Source organism: Urocampus carinirostris, chromosome 3 (assembly GCF_059441175.1).
Source record: "Urocampus carinirostris isolate Australia breed hairy pipefish chromosome 3, RoL_Ucar_1.0, whole genome shotgun sequence".
Classification (NCBI taxonomy): Eukaryota; Metazoa; Chordata; class Actinopteri; order Syngnathiformes; family Syngnathidae; genus Urocampus; species Urocampus carinirostris.
Window position 1 is genome coordinate 4,453,719 of NC_142351.1, and position 15,828 is coordinate 4,469,546.

The 15,828-nt window shown below is 42.8% G+C and overlaps 1 protein-coding gene across 1 annotated transcript in view; it reads right to left on the reverse strand.

Annotated features, from left to right (window-relative positions):
• Nucleotides 1-4,724: 4,724 nt before the first annotated feature.
• The window catches only part of LOC148368383 (uncharacterized), a 52,773-nt gene continuing 41,669 nt past the window's right edge, over nt 4,725-15,828 (reverse strand). Inside the window, exon 3 of the mRNA XM_088330410.1 lies at nt 4,725-8,237. Within this exon, the coding sequence (XP_088186536.1) occupies nt 6,613-8,237 (1,625 nt within the window). The 3' untranslated portion in view covers nt 4,725-6,612. The remainder of the gene's footprint in view (nt 8,238-15,828) is intronic.

Here is a 15,828-nt window from a genome sequence, read left to right on the forward strand (position 1 = left end):
GGGTCCCGGAAAGCTGGATGAACCTTTCATAGGTAAAAATGGTTTTGCCGACACAGGAGCCTGTAGTCACTACCTTTGTCCGGGAGCAAATTGGCTCAAAGGATGTCTTTTTACTTGGGAAGCACATCCAGGAAATCGCAATATAATACTTTGAATGGAAGCTTATTACACCATCTACGTTCATTGTTGAGACAGTTTATGATGAGAAGACACAAAAGAATGGTCGGAGCTATCAAAAGAGCCGACGCTCTTCTCCACCTCGCCCAGGACCGTCTGCACTGAAGGTATATACATTGTTATCCTCGTTTGCAGTATTTTGTGACATTTTTTGTTGGAATTATATACATATATTTATCCTACAGTTGACATTAATATGTTATAAGTGTTCCCAGCCCTTTTTGAAGAGTTTTCAGCCCGTAAGCTGTTCTTCAAGGCCATGAGTTGTTTTTTGTACTGTCTGTCCCTTTATCTCACATACCAATGGGTGCAAGTTGCCCTGGAATAATCTGTGTAATAATTTTCCTTTTATGCATGCAATAACTCAAGTTGTTTTTCACCGAAAGCCTTGAAAGAAGAAAGGAGGTGTCCAAACAGAAACCAGCTGTGATCATCGGGCGGGAAGCAAGGCGTGCGAAAGGAGATTAGCAACAGTTAGAATGCGGTCTCCACCAGTTAGATAGAACCCCTCCCTTTAGAGAAGTTGAGACTTATGTACGATAGGGCGAACCCTAATAAAAAGAGGAAAGAGATCGAAGATTTCTTCAGAGTGATTTGGGAGATTGGCGGTATACAATCTCTTCCATCGCTTTCCTTGCAAGATATCTAAACTGATCAGATTCTCTGTTGTCTTTTTATTTCAGAGCGTTTTATCATAAATGTTGAGGACTTAAACCTAACATTTTTACAAACGAACTCTGCTCGCATTTTGTTTTAAAGCCGTTATTTAGGACAAAAAAATAACACACTTTAAGTGGTATATTTATAGAGATATAGGACTCAGGCATGATTATCATGTCATGGTCGCCTTGGCGACCGGTCTGCCCCGCCCCCTGGCAACGACATTTTTTTATTGATCCAGCCTACCAGAGAACTTAAAGTCTGGATCCGGCCCCTGAGCCAAACTCAGTTTGACATGCCTGGACTAAGGGTATGTTAGGTTCAAGTCTCCAACATTTATAATAAAACGCTCTGAAATAAAAGACAAAGAGAATCGGTTCTTTAGAATTGGTTATTTTATTAATCATCATTATGAGAGCGGCGGAGACCAAGCTGTTAGAATCTCCTCCTCGCTCGCTCTGAAGAAGTCTCCGATTCCTCCCTTCTAATTATTAAGGTTCTTGGAGAAAAACAACTTGAGTTATGGCATGCACAGGTCAGGGTGCACCCACTGGAATGCGAAAGAGACAGAAACAAAAACTCATAGCCTTGAGAAACAGCTTAGGCTGAAAACTATACAAAAAGGGCTGAGAACACTTATAACATATTTGTGTCAACTGTAGGATAAATATACGTATATAATCCCAACAGGGTATGAAATACTTCTAAACCAGGGATGTCCAATTTTTTCAGAAAGCGGGTCACATTTGGTAAACTGAATATGAATGAATAATTTGAATAATAAAATTTATTATTCTACTTAATTCTATTTGCATGTATTTTTTTCCTTCTACAGCAGGGGTGTCAAACTCATTTGAACTCGGGGGCCACACCATAGAACAAACATTCTGTTGAGGGCCGGACTAGTAGATGAAAGAAAAAGAGAGATAAAAAAGATAAGAGAAAGAGGGAGGGAAAAGGAGAGAGGGCGGGACAAAGTAAGAAAAAGAGAGAGAGGGAGAGAGCGTGAAAAACAAAGGATAAAAAGTTGTGAGAGGGGGAAAAGAAAGGGAGAGGAAGAAAGAAATCCAAAGGGAAATAGGAAGACAGAAGGAGAGAAAAGAGAAAAGAAAGCATGAAGGGTATGAAGAGAGAAAGAGAAAAGGTAAAAAGGAAGTTAGAGCAAAAGAGGTTAAAAGACACAGAGAGTGAGAGAGACAGAGACAGAGTGGGAGAAAAGGGGTGGAAAAGAGAAAGAAAGAGAGAGAGAAATAAATACAAGTACAGTGTCTTTGTTCGAGGCAGCTGGCTTTGGCAACATCAAGTTGACATATTTCAACCTGCAGCTTGTTTTTCTCTTGCGCTTTTCTGAGTGTTGTCTCGCGGGCCGGATTCAAACCCTTAGCGGGCCTGATCTGGCCCGCGGGCCGCCTGTTTCACACCTGTGTTCTACAATGACCGTCCAAGCGACTTCATTTTTGAACTTTTTTGATAATAAACCTCATTCATGTCGAGCAACTCAGTATCTCATCTCGTCAGCTGTACCGCTTATCCTCATTAGGGTCGCGGGGGGGCTGGAGCCCATCCCAGCAATCATCGGGCAGTGGGCAGGGGACACCCTGAACTGGTTGCCAGCCAATCGCAGGACACACGGGGACAGACAACTCACTCGCTCATTCACACCTAGGGACAATTTGGACCAGCCAATTCACCTGAAATGCATGTTTTTGGAATGTGGGAGGAAACCCACGCAAGCACGGGGAGAACATGCAAACTCCGCACAGGAAGTCTGGAGCTGGATTTGAACCCACGCAGGAGGTTCCCATGACATGAACTGTGCCGCACATGCGCTAACCACTGCGTCGCCGTGCTGCCCAGCAACTCAGTATCTCACAACAAAATGTTAATTAACAATATATATAACAATGTTAAACTACAAAAATAAACAGGTTTGAAAAAAATATATGGTGTAAGATTATTTTGTAAGGGAAAATTCGACAGTTTGTAAGGGCATGGAGCCCTGGAGTGCAACGGGTATGGTATTTCGGAAATCCTTTGCACTATACCCTTGCACTTTCCGTTGGAAGAACATGATCCTTCTTATTTTGTCCCTTTCATATGTACTCATGAAGGTATATACTCTTCATTTATCCCCGTTGAAAGGACTAAGGAGACAGCTGGTCTTACAGGCTTTTCTTTCTTATCAAGATTTAGGATTCCAGATTTCCTACGAATTCTTTGTTTCTTTGGAAGACTCAGACGCGTTTTCTAAATTTTATTTGTAATACTGCTCATGGATTTTAGGGCAAATATTTTTTCAGGGCACTCACTGTAAGAAATGCTTATGTCAGGCGTCTTTAAAAGGCTTATAAACAAACAAAAGAAATGAAGATTTTCAGAAAAGAATAGACCTTTATTATCATTGTAACAAAATGGGTTAAACATATTGTGACAACGAAATTGGACGTGGCACTCCAGTTTCACATTTTACTGAGAGAATTAAAAAAAAGAAAAAATATACAAGAAAGTGTGGGCATGTAGAGGCAGATGTATGGCCCCATCTCCAGGCCAAATTGTGTTACAGCGATAACAATTTTTCATAAATGTCGTTTAAATACATGTTAATTATGCAAAAAAATGATTTAAGGGCCAATACTTTTTTCAGGGCACACACTGTAAGAAATGCTTATGTCTGGTGTCTTTAAAAGGCTTATAAACAAACAAAAGAAATTAAGATTTTCAGAATAGAATAGACCTTTATTATCATTGTTACAAAATGGGTTGAACATATTGTGACATCGAAATTGGACTCCGTCAGAGGAAAAAAAAACATTAGCTCAGGAGGTGGAGCGCTCGTCTTGGGATCGCAGGTTCGATTCCCGGCTCCTCAGTGTTATATGTCAAAGTGTCCTTGGGCAAGACACTGAATCCCACAATAAGCAGGTAGGCGCCTTGCATGGCCGCTATTGGTGTGTGAGTGTGTGTGTGAATGGGTAAGTGTGAGGCACATTGTAAAGTGCTTTGGACGGTCTTCATTGACTTAAAAAGCGCTATAGAAATGCAGACCATTTACCATCTTGATTATCCTCAAAACGTTTGGAGGCTGATTCCCTATTGGTGTGTGAGTGTGTGTGTGTGAATGGGTAAGTGTGAAGCACATTGTAAAGCGCTTTGGGAGGTCATTGACTTGAAAAGCGCTATATAAATGCAGACCATTTACCAACTTGATTATCCTCAAAACGTTTGGAGGCTGACTCCCTAGTGGTGTGTGAGTGTGTGTGTGAATGGGTAAGTGTGAAGCACATTGTAAAGCGCTTTTGGAGGTCATTGACTTGAAAAGCGCTATATAAATGCAGACCATTTACCATCTTGATTATCCTCAAAACGTTTGGAGGCTGATTCCCTATTGGTGTGTGAGTGTGTGTGTGAAGGGTTAAGTGTGAAGCACATTGTAAAGCGCTTTGGGAGGTCATTGACTTGAAAAGCGCTATATAAATGCAGACCATTTACCATCTTGATTATCCTCAAAACGTTTGGAGGCTGACTCCCTAGTGGTGTGTGTGTGTGTGTGAATGGGTAAGTGTGAAGCACATTGTGAAGCGCTTTGGGAGGTCATTGACTTGAAAAGCGCTATATAAATGCAGACCATTTACCATCTTGATTATCCTCAAAACGTTTGGAGGCTGACTCCCTAGTGGTGTGTGAGTGTGTGTGTGAATGGGTAAGTGTGAAGCACATTGTAAAGCGCTTTGGGAGGTCATTGACTTGAAAAGCGCTATATAAATGCAGACCATTTACCATCTTGATTATCCACAAAACGTTTGGAGGCTGATTCCCTATTGGTGTGTGAGTGTGTGTGTGAAGGGTTAAGTGTGAAGCACATTGTAAAGCGCTTCGGGAGCTCTTCATTGACTTAAAAAGCGCTATAGAAATGCAGACCATTTACCATCTTGATTATCCTCAAAACGTTTGGAGGCTGACTCCCTAGTGGTGTGTGTGTGTGTGTGAATGGGTAAGTGTGAAGCACATTGTAAAGCGCTTTGGGAGGTCATTGACTTGAAAAGCGCTATATAAATGCAGACCATTTACCATCTTGATTATCCTCAAAACGTTTGGAGGCTGACTCCCTAGTGGTGTGTGAGTGTGTGTGTGAAGGGTTAAGTGTGAAGCACATTGTAAAGCGCTTTGGGAGGTCATTGACTTGAAAAGCGCTATAGAAATGCAGACCATTTACCATCTTAATTATCCTCAAAGCGTTTGGAGGCGGACTCCCTATTGGTGTGCGAGTGTGTGTGTGTGTGTGTGAATGGGTAAGTGTGAAGCACATTGTAAAGCGCTTTGGGAGGTCTTCATTGACTTGAAAAGCGCTATATAAATGCAGACCATTTACCATCTTGATTATCCTCAAAACGTTTGGAGGCTGATTCCCTAGTGGTGTGTGAGTGTGAATGGGTAAGTGTGAAGCACATTGTAAAGCGCTTTGGGAGGTCATTGACTTGAAAAGCGCTATAGAAATGCAGACCATTTACCATGACCATTTCTTGGGTGCGAGCTTGAGGTTGTGTTCCTTGAGGCGAGTAAACACCATCTAACCTGCTTATTAGGGGTATCAGGGGTTCAGTGTCTTACCCAAGGACACTTCGACATGTAACACGGACGAGCCGGGATTCGAACTGGAATCCCTTGACGAGCAAGACGAGCGCTCTACCTCCTGAGCTACTGCCGCCCCCCTCATGAAATTCTCGTCACCGAATATTGACATCATCATCCTCATAAATGTTGCTGGGCTGTTGCATAGTCCCTGAGGGACCCCGGTTGTACTCGTGAAGCCCGAAGGGTGACGGGAATGCCGTGTACTTCTTGTCATCAGGGTGCAAGGGAAAATTGTAGAAGCCTGAAGTCAGGTCCATCGTGGAAAAAAGGCATTTCCCCCAAGTGCAGCCAAAGCATCAGCTTGATGCGGTAGTGGGTAGGCATCCTTTATGGTTCTCGCATTAAGCCATCCGAAATGAGTACCGTAAATTCCGGACTATAAGGCGCTACTTTTTTTCCCAAACTTTCAACCCTGCGGCTTATTCAGTGATGCGGCCAATTTATGTAATTTTTCTAATGGCCACCAGCGGCGCTCCAGTACAAAAGGTAAGATATACAGTACAGGTGAGTAAAACAGTTCTGATCTGCACTGTCTTCCTTATGCGGAGACCAGTCAGTTTCCCTAAAGCAGTGGGACAGCTTTCTTCACTGGACAATCGCGTCGAGAATGCCCTGGGGCATGGCAGTGAAAGCGAAGCCTTTTTTCTCGGCAATGAGAGAGCGCACTGTGTTCGTCATCTTTGCAGACAATACATGGCTTGTCAGTGAAACCATCAAATCTGTCTTCAGGTCGCCTGGTTGGAGTTCACCTTCTCTATTGAAACTGGTTAGAGGCATCACGCAGCAGAACTTTCTCTAACATACTAATAACGTCAGTTTGAGAGACATATTGTGGGCTCGGAATCTGAGGTGGCTCGTGCATGAGGGTTGACGGCTTGTATGATATTTGGTCAATTAAGTGTTTTTAAGCTCCCACTTTCAGTGAATGGTTGACCACAAACTGAGCAGGCAAAAGTCTTCGCGCCAGTGTGGGTTCTTGTGTGTAATTCTAGATGGATGGATTTTTCAACACAAAGTCAACAGGTCAAAGGTTTCTCACCAGTGTGGGTTCTAATGTGTTTAAGTTTCCATTTACGGTAAAACTCTGACCGCAAACTGAGCAGGAAAAAGGCTACTCGCCAGTGTGGATTAGTTGGTGTAATTTCAAGTGCCCATTTCGGCTGAATTTTTTACCGCAAACTGATCAGGAAAAAGGCTACTGCCAGTGTGGATTCTAATGTGTTTTTTTAGGTTCCTACTATCTGTGAATCTTTGACCGCAAACTGAGCAGGAAAAAGGCTTCTCGCCAGTGTGGGTTCTAGTGTGTCTTTTTAAGCTCCCACTCTCTGTGAATCTTTGACCGCAAACTGAGCAAGAAAAAGGCTTCTCGCCAGTGTGGGTTAGTTGGTGTAATTTCACCTGCCCAATATGGGCAAATTTTTTACCGCAAACTGAGCAGGCGAAAGGCTTCTCGCAAGTGTGGGTTAGTTGGTGTGATTTCAAGTGTCCCTTTCGGGTGAATTTTTTACCGCAAACTGAACAAGAAAAAGGCTTCTCGCCAGTGTGGGTTCTCATGTGTTTTTTTAAGTCCCCACTCCGGATGAACCGTTTTCCACAAATTGAGCAGACAAAAGGTTTCTCGCCAGTGTGGGTTAGTTGGTGTAATTTCAAGTATCCATTTCGGGTGAATTTGTTACCGCAAACTGAACAAGAAAAAGGCTTCTCACCAGTGTGGGTTCTGGTGTGCCTTTTTAAGCTCCCACTCTCAGTGAATCTTTTGCCGCAAACTGAGCAGGCAAAAGGCTTCTCGCCAGTGTGGGTTACTTGGTGTGATTTCAATTGTCCATTTTGGGTGAATCGTTTTCCACAAATTGAGCAGGCGAAAGGTTTCTCACCAGTGTGGGTTCTAATGTGATTCTTTAAGTTTCCACTCAAGTTAAATTTCTGACCACAAATTGAGCAGGCGAAAGGCTTCTCGCCAGTGTGGGTTAGTTGGTGTAATTTCAACTGTCCATTTTGGCTGAATTTTTTATCACAAACTGAGCAAGAAAAAGGCTTCTCGCCGGTGTGGGTTCTAGTGTGTATTTTTAAGTTCCGACTTGTAGTGAATCCTTGACCGCAAAATGAGCACACAAAAGGCTTATCGCCAGTGTGGGTTTTAGTGTGTATTTTTAAGTTCCCATTGTCAATGAATCTTTTACCACAAACTGCGCAGGCGAAAGGCTTCTCGCCAGTGTGGCTTAGTTGGTGTAATTTCAAGTGTCCATTTTGGGTGAATCTTAGACCACAAACTGAGCAGGCAAAAGGCTTCTCACCAACGTGGGATCTAATGTGTCTCTTTAAGTTTCCACTTTTAGTGAATCTTTTATCGCAAACTGAGCAGGAAAAAGGCTTCTCACCAGTGTGGAATTTCATATGCAACTTCATATAAGACTTGCGTAGAAACGTTTTCCCACACTGAGAGCATGTGTTGCCACCTTCCGACTGCGAGTTGCTTTCAGTGTTTCCAGAGTGGGAGGTGTCGACGTCATCCCTTTCCACGTGTGGGAGGGAGCTGATGCTTTGAAGCTCCCGCCAACCGTTATCTTCAGGTTGACCTTGATCTTTGACGGTAGAACGGACCCCGGTCACTAGCGAAACTGGAAAATCGTCCTCCTCTTTAACGGGAAAAGGCTCCCCGTCCTCTGTCTCTTGCTTAACGAGATAAGGCTTCAGATCCTCCTCCTCAATTTTAACGGCAGGCAACTCTGGTTCCTGCCGCGCAGTAGGAAGATATTCTTGGCTGACGTCTGCAAGACACAAGTCACATTTATTTGTATTGCCCTAAACTCGTTCAGTGCCGTAACGTATGTTTTCAGAAGCATTGTCCCTGAGTGCCAAAACGTAAAAAAATTCTGAAGGCTTAGGCACTGCTAATCAGTAAGTATTAGTCCTCTGGGAATTAAATCAGTATGATGAATCACCACTAGATGCCAAGAGTGGCTTTGATCAGTGCCGCGTCTCATTCTTCTCACTTACCCTCGCTATTTGCCCTTGTCACTTGGTTTTCCGCGTGCAAGTGTCAGGTTTCCCAATACTCTCAAGACCGAGGGAGAAGTCCCCTTCAACCCACAAAATCACAACTTCAGATGGACGGAGGTCAGGAGCTGACGAGGAATGAAGTGACTTCCCAGAAGACTTTGCGAATTCTCAATATCAACAAACATTGCTGGAAAAGGAACCGCACAAATCTAAGTCTAGTTTTTCACAACTACGCATGTATTTGCAACACAATATATTGAGATATCTTAGATAAACATAAATGCAGTAGCTCAGGAGGTAGAGCGCTCGTCTTGGGATCCCGGGATCCCAGTTCGAATCCCGGCTCGTCCGTGTTACATGTCGAAGTGTCCTTGGGTAAGACACTGAACCCATAATACCCCCAATAAGCAGGTTAGCGCCTTACATGGCTGCAAGGCCGCTATTGGGAAATGTGGAGCACATTGTAAAGCGCTTTGGGAAGTCAATGCAATCATCGGGCAGTGGGCAGGGGACACCCTGAACTGGTTGCCAGCCAATCGCAGGGCACACGGGGACAGACAACTCGCTCGCTCATCCGCACCTAGGGACAATTTGGACCAGCCAATCCACCTGAAATGCATGTTTTTGGAATGTGGGAGGAAACCGGAGTGCCCGGAGGAAACCCACGCAAGCACGGGGAGAACATACAAACTCCGCACAGGAAGTCTGGAGCTGGATTTGAACCCACGCAGGAGGTTCCCAAGACAACCACTGCGCCGCCGTGCTGCCTGTAAAAAAATATGAATTTATAAATTTAATTATTTTTTTGCCTGGTCGTACATCTGATCAAAACGCGTCTCTGAACGCCGCTTTGTCCGCCATATTGAAACGGCAGCATTGCAGTAGCAAAGTACAGTGTTGCGCAATCTGTTAGCATACACGCTAGTGTTTGTATGTCGTGACTCATTCGTATACTCTACTTCTATCTAATTGACAAGTCGCAACCCCCGCATCATTTGTCGTTCTTCCTTAGCCGACTAGCTCGGTGACTTAGAACGGGTGAATGGACTCCAAATGCTGCTCAGATTAGTCGCGTTAGCTCCTTTCACTCGCGCCGTCTCGAAAAAAAGTTTGCAGACCGCTTCATCAGTATTTTGGGACTTGCCGCTAGGACTGCAACGTTATCACGACAACCCTGTATGTAACATCCCACATGCCGACATTTCTTGTGTAAATACCATGTAAATTATAACTGTAGCCTTATCCCCTTTGTCTTATAACATTATCTTCTCTGTTCTTTTATCTTCTTGCTCATACCTCACTGTGAATGTGTAAAACTGGAGTGTCATGCCCAATTTCGTTGTCACAATATGTTAGCCCATTTGTAACAATGTCAATAAAGGTATATTCTATTCTATTCTATTCTGGGAAAAAAAAAAACTTCCGTACTTTCCGCACTATAAGGCGCACCGGGTTATAGGGCGCACCCCCCCAAAATAATAAAATGACAAAATAAGATAGAATAGAATAGAATAGAATATACCTTTATTGTCATTGTTACAAAATGGGTTGACATATTGTGACAACGAAATTGGGCATGACACTCCAGTTTTACACATTCACAGTGAGGTATGAGCCAAGAAGATAAAGGAACAGAGAAGATAAGGTTATAAAACAAGGGGGATAAGGGATAAGATATAAAAAATTATCCAAAAAAAACAAAATACTATTTAAAAAAGAAAGAAAAACATACCCAAAAAATATCAAATACAATAAAAAATAAACAAGAAATAAAAATAAGTCGGAAAAAAAATAATAATTAAAAAAATAGAAGTATAAAAGTAAAAATCAAATCAAATCATAATACATTCAATAAAAATTTGAATGCCAAACTTCTGTGTTTTTGTCATGGGCATTTTTTTGTTGTTGCTTTTATTCTTTTTCTAAATATATTATGAGTATTTTCTTTTAAAAGAAGTAATTTGTAACGTTTTCCAGAAGCAGGATTTTATCGGTATCGGTGGGGAAACAAACAGTTATGTTGCATCCCTCAGACGCTCCATAGCCTGACGTCACACTCAAAGCTGGAGGCAAAAGAATACTCTGAGCTAGTTTATTTTTTGCTATTCGGTGTTCAAATGTCGCCATGTTTTGTGTTTGTGTGCCGGAATAAGAGAAAAATCGTTAGTCATCGTGAATAGAAGTTGTACAGGATCCCAGCCAACACTCCTGAAAAAGAGAGTTTTGGTTTAATGCATTCAAGCGAAAAGATTGGACCGAGGCACTCACCAGAAATGCTGGAGTTTGCAGCACACATATCAGGTTATAGAAATTAAACGTTAGGATTGTCCATATTACCGTATTTTCCGCACTATAAGGCGCACCGGGTTATAGGGCGCACCCCCCAAAAATAGTTTTTGGTCCTATATTTTCCATACATAAGGCGCACCGGATTATAAGGCGCTACAATGGGAACATCGACAAAACAGTCAGATAGTTCAGTCAAACTTCTTACCCCCTTAACATTCCCAAAGCTTGCAAAGAAGCAAATACGTGTCTCGGACATGTACGGAAACAGTGTCTGTACGACATCACCAATCACTCAAATGCATCGTTTCAAATATCATTCGGAAGGTTAAAGTCTTGGGATTCAAGAAATACCAACCATTCCTTAGTTTCTATTTTCCTTTTCGCTCGCAACTTTACTGTGACAATAAACACTTGGAATTGAGTTTAATTTAAAAATAGACTCATCACAGAAACATCAAGATCGTTCTAAAGCGAGATACCGGGAAAATATAGAGCCGCATAGCTCACCTAAGTTCTCACGTTCAATAATGATACGCAATCATGGTCTTCTTACAAACGTGAGTGAAGTAAATCCAGGAGAGTAGAATATTTACAAATACAGAATAGTAAATGTTTTCTCTATGCCGTAGTGCAACCCAACTTGCTATTCACATTCATCTTTCTCGGCCAATTGCAGGCTTTGTTTCGCCCCTTTAGCCTATGCGATCCTGTAAATGATAAAAAGGATCCGCCCCCTTTACCTCCGAATAACTTTAGCCAATACTGATCGATTCAAATGATGATTGACACATTGGCTGGTAAATGAAACGCCGGCATATGTATCCCAGCATACACCGCGGACCACATCGCCTACGAGGAAAAATCTAGTCGGCGGCTGCTTGCCCTTGTTGCGAGACCTTGCGACTTAATATTGATCTCCATATATAAGGCGCACTGTATTATAAGGCGCATGGTCAGTTTTTGAAAAAAAATAAAGGCTTTTAGATGCGCCTTATAGTGCGGAAAATACGGTAATTGCGATTTCTCAGACCAGAATTGAGATTTCAATGCAATTTTCGATTTTAAAAGAAAAGTGCATTATCTGTGCTAGGTTCTTTTTTCAGGGAAAACAAACATTGTGACGTGCCAACATGACTCGAGATGACGTACTTGGAGACAAACTTGGGAGACTGCGCCCATCGGGTGTGAAAATACACTTCAATTTCTCGACAATTCGGTAAAGGGGAAAGAAAATAGATAGTGATTTGCGAGTATGAAAAATATTCACCCTTAGGTAAATATATCGTATTTGAAACAGCCCTAGCGCACGTGACTGGTTTAGAAACAAAGTACGTAATTTGAAAGAATGAGCGAGACAGAAGCCCAGATCTTATTCGAAAAGAAAAAACAGTGGACGTCGACGGCTAAATACAAGATGTCAAGCGTTGTGGAAAGTAGATAATAACTAAGAATAAGACAAGTTGAACCTGAAATGAACTTGAAGCAAACAGTCTGGAGCTGACAATATCCTATTGTGTGTAGGCATCTGGCGGAAGTCACGAGCCGGGGGCGGGCAACCATCACGAGTTATTTTGAGCAATGCAATAAGGAGCGTTCCCTTTTTGCCGTATCTCCTCTCTGCGTATTTTTTGGGGCGACACCCAACGACGTTCCCTCCAAAATAAGGACGTTGCAGAAAGTAACACGACCAACCTGCTCTGTTCAACACAACTTTGAGTATCTTGTAAACAGGTCCTGGCAACTCTGGTTCCTGCCACGCAGTAGGGAGAAATTTTTCACCGATGTCTGCAACACACAAGTCAAATCGCATTTATTTGTGACGCCTTTAATCACAGTAACTCACAAAAGGGACGCGCATAACACCATTGCAACATCAACCAGATCTGAAAACTACATGAAGGCAAGGGAAAACTCAAAAAAGGTCAGCATGCAGAAAATGAAGAAACCTTGGGAAGGGGCCGCACATGGGGTAAAAGAATAACGTTAGGCCGGAGTAAACGTGGCGCCTCTGCTAACGCCCGAGTCCCCGCACGCCTGTGAATCAGACTGCTGATAATAGTGAGTTTTTTCAAATTCCGTGGTAAAAAAGCACGTGTGTGATTAAGAAATAGTGTCAGAATTGTAGTTAACTTGTTCTAGGGAGGGAATTTCAGGTGGAGACGGCTATATTAGCTCTTATCATAACACTAGTTTGTGTGTGTTTGCGATTGTGAGAGAGAGAAAAAAGCACGCTACAGCGGAAGCGATTAGCTGTTAACATAACATTTGTTCGTCAAACCAGCTCTGAAACGGGAGTGCCAACACTTTTCGATTCCAAAGCTGAGTTGAAATTGCGATGCACTTTTTGTTTTAGGTCATGTTGGTATTTAGCATTTTTTATCGTAAAGAAATCAGGGTACTATTGAAGTTTTGATGCGACCTCATACGAGTTGCTGCTAAACTTCATTTTATTTCCTGCACTTGTGGTTTTTAGTTTGAATGAACAATTTCAGGGAGCCATTTAAGTTTTCATGTCACTTTATACGAGTCACTCGAGAGCCTCGTTTTATTTCATGCACTTTTAGTATTTGCTTGAAGTGAAAAATGAGTAAAAGGTTTCGGAAGGCTGAAAAATTGTGTTTGAATTTCAAACCACTTTTCTTTCTTTCTTTTGAATAATTTTTGGCCAGCCTGCAAAAGTTTGGGAAGCATTGGCACTGTTGCAGATGCAAAAATGACGGACCTGCCCCGAGCTGCTTGGAAACAGAGTCCAGTCGTCGACATTCTCGCTCGGTCTCCTCTTTGGCTCCCCGAAGCTTCTCTCGAAGAGGTCCTTCCCCACTGGAGCACATTTTCTCCGCGTTTGAAGCTCAGCGAAAAAACGCCACCAAGTGTTGCGAAGTGTCAACTCGGGAGTAAAAAGGACAAACCTCCCAAAAGGACCGCAAAGTGATACTTCTGTCGAGCTTACGTAGTTTTAAGTTGACAACAGGAGTTTTGGTAGTTTTCTCGACAATTCTTGTTCGGCAGCCATGTCAACTTCTCGTTCCAAACACTGCCGCATTGGATTGTGGGTACACGTAGCACAGATAACATGCTGCATTCAAGGTAATTGGTGTGTGGGGAGATCCTACCAGATACGACCGAAAAGCGACTCAAGAATGTGGGAAGTCGGGGTTTTCCAACCCCCAACCAGGGAAATATCATTAGAAGGACACTCGAGGAGGGAGGTCCTAGTTGCAAAGTTGGGGTACATACCCTTTCTCCTGGTCGGAGGTTGGAAAACTTAGTTGTCGTATTTTTTGGAACGCAGCAACAGAAACACATAGAACCCGTATTATGCAATAACCCGTGAAGCCCTTTGAGACTATTTGTGATTAAGAGCGTCACAAATAAACAGGGTTGGGTAGGGTTACTTTAACTGGATTACTTTCAATGACTTTTGGATTACTCCAATACCAAATATGCTAATAAAAGATAAAAGAAACTAAATATGAATAAAATGACTCAATTTTGTGCAGGCTTGGGGAGTAACGGAATACATGGAACGGCAAAAATGATGTTGGCAAGCTGTTTGGATTTATTTTCATTTTGTTTCTGTCTGTTTGTTTTGCCGAAGATCAAAGAGATCAAAGCCAGGAGAGAAAGCTTACCACGTGTTGTGATTCATCATTTGATTCATATTTAGTTTCTTTTGTTTTTTATTACCATATTTGGTTTTGGAGTAATCCAAAAGTCATTAAAAGTAATGAAGTTAAAGTAACCCTACCCAAACCTGGATATAATGAAATTGTGAATATGCTTAATTGCTGTTAAAATTGTCGAGAAAAATTGTTCAAACCTCACATTGTTTATTTGCTGTTAATAGTGTCAATAAAATTGTTCAAACCAAAAATAAATGATCAACTTGGGTGCAGAGGTGCTTAAAATTTTGTGTTGTTTTTTTGCTACTTTTTCCCATTTTTTAAAATTTTACTTCATCTCATCTCATTAGCTACACCGCTTATCCTCAGTAGGGTCGCGGGGGTGCCGGAGCCCATCCCAGCAATCATCGGGCAGTGGTCAGGGGACACCCTGAACTGGTTGCCAGCCAATCGCAGGGCACACAGGGACAGACAACTCGCTCATTCACACCTAGGGACAATTTGGACCGGTCAATTCACCTGAAATGCATGTTTTTGGAATGTGGGAGGAAACCGGAGTGCCCGGAGGAAACCCACGCAAGCACGTGGAGAACATACAAACTCCGCACAGGAAGTCTGGAGCTGGATTTGTACGATTTGTCTGGGGTTAACGCATGCCGGTACCACATATCGCGGTACATGCCTCCTTCATAGTCCTTCGCTGACCCACTCCACTGATGAAGATCTTGGAGTCCAATAGTGACAATAGATGTTTGCCCCTTCTCTCCCTTGGCGGCTGGAGGGCACTCTCCCCTCTTACTTCGGTACCAAGGGGCTCGTAATCCAAACGCTCTACTGAGCAGGAAAAATCCCGGCAGAACTAGGAGAACGAGGCTCTTCATTATTCCGTCGGTCGGTCGAGGATGGCGGTAGTATTTGGTGGACCTTCTCGCAACTGAGACTGGCAGATCCACGTGGACCGCTCATCAATTTTCACAACCGTTGGTGTTCTTAGCCGGACGACGTATGGCCCTTCCCAATGTGGAGACGTCCAGTGTTTCCTTTTTATGGCTTGAACCAAGATCTGGTCACCAGGCTTCAAGAGTAACTGCGTGGGGAGAAAAATGGCAGCTTACGAGTTCTTTGGCTATTCCCCCCTCATATTTCATAATTTGATGAAGTCCATGTGTAACCGCGGTGTACCTGTCCCACCAAAAATCCACATTCACACTGGACTGGATGATGGGGTTTTTATTACAGTTTCTGCAAATGAAATGAGTCACAACACGTGATTAGCTTCTCTGCTGGCTTTGATCTCGTTGGCAGATCGCTCTGTAGACTGCCCAAAGCATATCTTTTCATCTCATCTCATCTCATCAGCTGCACCGCTTATCCTCAGTAGGGTCGCGGGGATGCTGGAGCTTTTTGGCAAAAATCCAAGACGTTTTGCTTGGCGTAAAAGCAGCAC